The sequence below is a fragment of the Mirounga angustirostris genome, unplaced genomic scaffold (assembly GCF_029215605.1).
Source record: "Mirounga angustirostris isolate CCGP_5_RB_7025 unplaced genomic scaffold, mMirAng1.0.hap1 SCAF_2, whole genome shotgun sequence".
Classification (NCBI taxonomy): Eukaryota; Metazoa; Chordata; class Mammalia; order Carnivora; family Phocidae; genus Mirounga; species Mirounga angustirostris.
Window position 1 is genome coordinate 21,632,049 of NW_026991710.1, and position 6,000 is coordinate 21,638,048.

At 38.2% G+C, this 6,000-nt stretch overlaps 1 protein-coding gene across 6 annotated transcripts in view; it reads left to right on the forward strand.

The window, feature by feature from the left end:
• TBC1D19 (TBC1 domain family member 19) overlaps positions 1-4,493 on the forward strand; it is a 156,658-nt gene extending 152,165 nt beyond the window's left edge. For all 6 annotated transcript variants that reach the window (XM_045881361.3, XM_045881364.3, XM_064584351.1 and 3 more), the window contains 2 exons: positions 2,735-2,805; positions 3,813-4,493. In XM_045881361.3, coding sequence (XP_045737317.1) covers positions 2,735-2,805; positions 3,813-3,887 — 146 coding nt within the window. In that variant the 3' untranslated portion in view covers positions 3,888-4,493. The remainder of the gene's footprint in view (positions 1-2,734; positions 2,806-3,812) is intronic.
• The last annotated feature ends 1,507 nt before the right edge of the window (positions 4,494-6,000 follow it).

Below are 6,000 nucleotides of genomic sequence, written 5' to 3' on the forward strand. Positions count from 1 at the left end.
GGAACTAGACTGGTGGGAACTACCCTACTGTGAATCCAGATAAGGAGCCACGGAGTAGACCATTTCGTGTAGGCATACCCGAATTAGTTTTTATTATTTCAGACATTTTTTGGAATGGATATTTTGGAACCACCTTTTTTGCTCAAGTTAGTCATTATATAGCCTTTAGAAATTGTTAGTAAATATTACTGGCTTTAAGTTTGAATTAATTAGGGTCTTTTGAAAAACAGTTTAAAGCGTAAGTGTCTTAATGCTTATGATAGAGTTGCTTAGAATTAAAGCAATGAGAATAGCTTAAAAGATGACAGGTAAATATTAGAGTTTCTATATTAACCGTGAAGCATGATTGCAGTTGAGAATATCCCGAAGTGGAGATCTTTACTCCTTGGCAAACAAACGTGTTCTGTGGAAGGGCTGGGCAAATCAAACATGAAGCAGACACAAAGGAACTTCTGTGATGTGACACCAAGATAAATAAAGGTTATGAGCACATAAGCACTTGGGATGCTGAGGTCAGTTAGTGAACTGATCTTTTTTTCCCCCTCTTATCTACCTTTGGAAAAACAATTTCCCGCCATGTAAAACTCTTTCCTGCTAGAGCAGAAAATTTGGCCATCCTGTCAAGCTTTCACCAACTCTATTAAATTATACACAAAAAAGGAAGTAGCAGTCACATTCCTTAGCTTCCCAAATGTCCCCATTGTCAAAATGATTCCAGATTTTAAAAATCTATAAAGAAGTTGCTGGTCCACAGAAGTTCTTTTCTTTGATATTCTTATAAATTTAGAAGCTTAGTGACTTTAAAGTACTTAAGTTTTCTCCTTTTTTGTTAAAAGGTAAATTTTTTGTCCCTGATCTCTTGTATCCCTTGTTACATATTAAATAATCCCAGCTGATTTGACTTTTTAAATTTTGTTTTACCAGTACCATCTTTTTTTTCCCTCAGAGTTCTCCTGTCTAACTAGTTGCAATGCTTTTTTTTTTTGCTAGACTGCCCAAAATCTGTTGTACCCTAGAAAAGTGCCTGTGTTTCCCAGTCTGGTGTGGTTGCACTCAGTGTCTGTCTGGGGAAATTAAGAGGTCTGGATGCTGACTTCTCCTCAGGCACAACCACCTACCTGTCAGAGCCCAGGATCACCATAGCATCATGCTTCAGGCCATCTCTGGAAAACCATTCTGAAGGACAGCAGAGATGACGATTCATAGGAAAGCACCCAGATTTTCATGTCAGGGAAGAGTCATTACTACTTACCTTCAATCTCAATAAAGTCATCACAGAGTGAATGGTTAGATGCTCAGGCTCCAGAGCCAGGTTAAGTTTTCACTCTACTGTTTTGTACCTGTGGGACTCCGAACATGTCCTCCAAACTCATTGGGCCTCAGTTTCCATCTTCATATAATGGGGCTAGCAGTGGTACTTAACTCATAGAGTTGATGTGAATTATCATTGGCGTTATTATTATTCCTATAGTAAAAATGTATTTAAAGATATTTGTATTAGCTATGCCAAATACTTAGGAGCCAGTCTTCCAAATAATTTTGGAGATTCCTTACCATTTATTTCCTAAATTTCAAGGACTTACTGGATGGGGAGGAAACTACCACCACTGGTGATAAAAAAGAAAAAACAAGGGAGAAGTCAAGAGTCATCTTTAGGCAGCACCACCTCCTTGTCAGGGTACCTGCCTCTTATTCGGGTCCTTTCGCTGTTCACGATGATGCATTCCCTCGCGTGGGGTTTTATGACAGATTATATAATAAGACGGATTACATGTTAGCATTACTTTCTTGTCATATGCATATGATTGATAGAAACAAAAATCCAAATGTTGCTGTCTACTACATGTACATTATTGACCCTTAAGGTGTCCTAGAATTTTTTTTCAAAGTTTCAACTTCTTTTTCCTATAGCCAACATTAATGTAAATTTCAGGATCAGTCCACAGCAGCTCTCCCCACAGGCCTATCCATTTATGACACTCTAGGAAAGTCAATGCTGAATATAAAAGTATAAATACAACAAAATACTAGAAAAATATATATTTTTTAAGATTTTATTTATTTATTTGATAGAGATAGAGGGAGAGCACAAGCAGGGGGAGTGGCAGGCAGAGGGAGAGGGAGAAGCAGGCTCCCTGCTGAGGAAGGAGCCCAAGTGGGCTCAATTCCAGGACCCTGGGATCATGACCTGAGCTGAAGGCAGCCGCTTAACCAACTGAGCCACCCAGGTGCCCCTAGAAAAATATTTTTTAAGAAAAGTCTTTATTGCACATGTCTATCAGGATACCTCTTGATAGATACGAAACATGATCTGATAAATTTGCAAATACAGTCTCCATATAACTTTTCAGAATCCTGTTGCATTAGTAAGAAATACCTGCATTAAAATAAACCTTTATTTGTCTGTATTTATTATATTTGTTATATATTTCTTTATATTTAAGAGCTTACGGCTTAAGTCATAGGTAGGAAAGAAGCAGTTTATAAAATGGCTCTTTTAAGACCACTGAATTTTCCTTTTTCCCAAACCTGTGGGATTCGGTTTATCTAGCCATCGGGCACTCCGTCCTCCGGAGCAGACGGTTTCCGTTCATCGCAAGGCCTTAACTCAGAATGCGTGCGGACAGTCATGTAAAGTGCGAGCTCTGAGCCCTCCTGGGGGTGTGGGCATAGCAGTCGATGTGTCAGGCTGATGGGTAGGCCAGCAGTTGAAATAGTGTGCGTTCTTTTCCAGTGCTGGCGGCAGCTGTGTTTGCTTTCCGAGCAGTGAACCTGATGGAGGTGACATCACTGGCTGCAGCCGAAGTAAGGATAAGTTTCACTCGGCGGGGCTGGGAATAGTTCCTGAGAGATTGCCAGGCCTGGGCCCTGTAGTCTCAGATGCATAGGATACACATTACTCATCGCCTAATTTTTTAACTCGGGTAAAACCTGTAAGTTTCAAGCTAAGTAATATTAAGTACTCAAGATTCCTTAATCAGTTGAAGACAATCTTCTTGTGAAGGAATCACAAACAAGATTGTTATAGGAAACCATTATAACCATTATGGGGGAAACAAGATACCCAGGAATTTTAGTAGCAGCTATTGGGGCTTGGGTTGCATTTTCTGGTTATTGTTCACATCGTGTATTCTGCTAGAACAAGGAAAAACGAGTTGAGAGAGTTAAAGAGCATGCATTCAGATGATACAGTAAAGATACAAGGTTTTTTGGTTATTTTTAATAATGGATTAATTCTTTAAAGCTGGTTTCTTTTCAATAGTATAATTTATACCTGAAACGTAGTTCAGTTAAGTAGTGGCTTACCATATTACTCTATTTGTTATCTCTCATAGAAATTTAAATTTTACCCTTAAAATAGCTGCCTACATTCTTTGTTTAAAGGGAAGAGGATGTTTATGCATCTTGCAATTGAATAAACATCAGTTCCATCTCAAAATGATTTCCTGAAGCCAGATACTCCGTATACTAGAATAACGGGACCAGGATTCGTAATGTACGTTTATTTATAGAAGCAAGTTGAAATGTTAGACCTCTTATAAACTCCTGCTACCTTGTATATTTGAAGAAGGCTCAAGGCAAAAGTCCAGGTTACTTTCTACTGCACGTTTTAGTATTTTGCACATGTTCTAACATTAAGATGTTCAGAAAAGAGAAGGGAGGTTGTAGCTTCAGTGCAGATTTAGGACACACGTGAAGATCTTAGAGAAGGTGTCAATGCCAGACTTACATTGCAGTGGTGTTTCTGTTGTGGCTTCCTTTGCCCATTAGAATACTGATATTAATAATATTTTCTGGTTTTTTTGTTTCAGGCAGTTCTTGCTGACCTTTCTACTTTAAAAGTTATGCCTCTTCTTCAAATTTTTCTGTTTGCTACTGTCACCTGATCTTCTTCAAGGTCACTGACAACACATCTAGTTTTTCATTAGAAAATAATCATGAACTATGCAAACTCTGCATAAAACCAAAATGAAACTTTGCATATAAGCCAATAAAGATCATGTTCCCTCTTCAGTTAAACCTAAGTAGTTTTTCACTTTTTGAAACAGTAACTCCGCACACCAAATATTGCACTGCATGCTGCTGATTTTCAAGAGAGAAGCAATAGACATAACTTCTGCTAAATTGAGCATACTATATATATACTCCTGACTTGTAAAAGGCATGTAACAATATATGCAATAAGAACTCAAGATACTGTAATAAACTTGAGGTAATGTAGCCTCTGGGACAATTTTCTTCTGCCAGTTTGCAAATTTATCTCTAGATAATGTATCATTTTGTCTTGTAAATTGCTCTTCACTCAGAGCCACGGGTGGCGTAGAAAGTGGGAAGATTTGAAAAAGGTAATGGAATTCAAATGTACTTTGGGGTTCTTAACGACTTTTCTCTCACCGGACATCTTCTAGATCCCCGTCCACTTTATTTCTCCCTGAAAGGTCTCAATGGGGCAGGTCAAATACAGTTGTCTCCATCTGACAGTGTTTTCTTCATCACTTTCCGAAAAAAGAAAATTACAGAGTGATCTCTTCAAACTTCTCAACCTTCCACCTCTTGATTAGAAGACTTGCTGCCAGAGTCTGTTACTTTGGAAGAATGCAAAGAGGACATCCACGGATTCAATGAAGGGAATGAAAAATCAAAGGCATATCCGCTTTTGCTGTATCTTGGTTTAACAAGATTTACTTCCAGGGCAGAGCAGCTGAGAAACTAGCAGGAGGTACGATAAGACATTCATTTTAGAAGTGAAGACATTATGCTGGGCATCAGTCTTATTTTGGTCTTTTTTGTAAGTGAAGGGTTTTATTTTATATCACTTCCTAAAGACCTACCATTTCTGTAATTCGGAATGATAGAATGTGAAAAAAAAAAAAAGTCAAAATTTCAACACAACCTCGAATCAAGAGATTGATGCTCTTACTGAATGCCTAGAATTGTATTAAGTTTTGTCCAGATGTATTTTCTGAGTCTTTTATTTGAAGAGTATATATAAATTAGGAAATGTCTGAGGTTTAGCACAAGACTGCAAGTGTGATGGAGTTTGATAGAATTAGTTCTTAATTTGAAAATCTTTATGCTTTATTCATCAGGTGCTTATTGAAAACAAAATAATTTATTATTCAGTGATTGATTCTTGAGAAACCCCATTTCATTGCTTTTGAAAGTGATTCAGTTATAATCATATGCTTTGCCATTTGAGTGTGTGCAAATGCACATTCATCATGAAGATAAGCACACATCTTTGACTACTATCTCCCTTTCTTCCCTGTTAGAGTTTTAAATGATTAAGGTCAACTGTGTACAGCTACTTTAAGAGAATATTCATAAGCCTTTTTCAAAACAGAAATGTAGTGGTGTAGTAGAAAAACTCTAGACTGAGTTCTTGTCCTAGCAGTGAGTCCCTAGATAATTTAATCTCTCTTATCTGTAATTGAGGGGGTGGAGGGTATGAGGGGCAGGCAATAGGAAATTACTGTACTTGTTCTTGTTTACCTTACCAGGTTGAGTAAGACTAAATGAGAAGATATATTTGAAAGTGATTGATTTTTAACTGCAAAGCACCAAGCAAATATAAGTTGTTGTTGCTATTAATTTTAAATATGACATTTTAAGGCCAAATGGTAGAAGATACATATGAAGAATGCTTAACTTCATTAACATCTGATTGACTTTATTTGATAATTTGAGACTGTGACTATAAAAAATGAAATCTGGAACATGGCAGAGCAGACCCTTTCATCTGAAACGGGTGCCTCCAGCCAGCAGAGCTGAATCTGAACCCCAAAGGTTCACATTTTGCTACACATTTTGCTGCCGTCACAAGCCCCTCTCGGCTGTGCTTAGCTGCTCGTGGAAAATAGCGCATCAAGGGCATTTGGGCTGTGTTGCCCCCTCTGCCTCTCACAGCACTCCTTACACTGCCCCTCTTGGCTTCCTTCCTCCTGTGTCCTCCTACGCCACCTCCTCCCAACCCCCGAAGCCCCCACATATGCTCTGCTA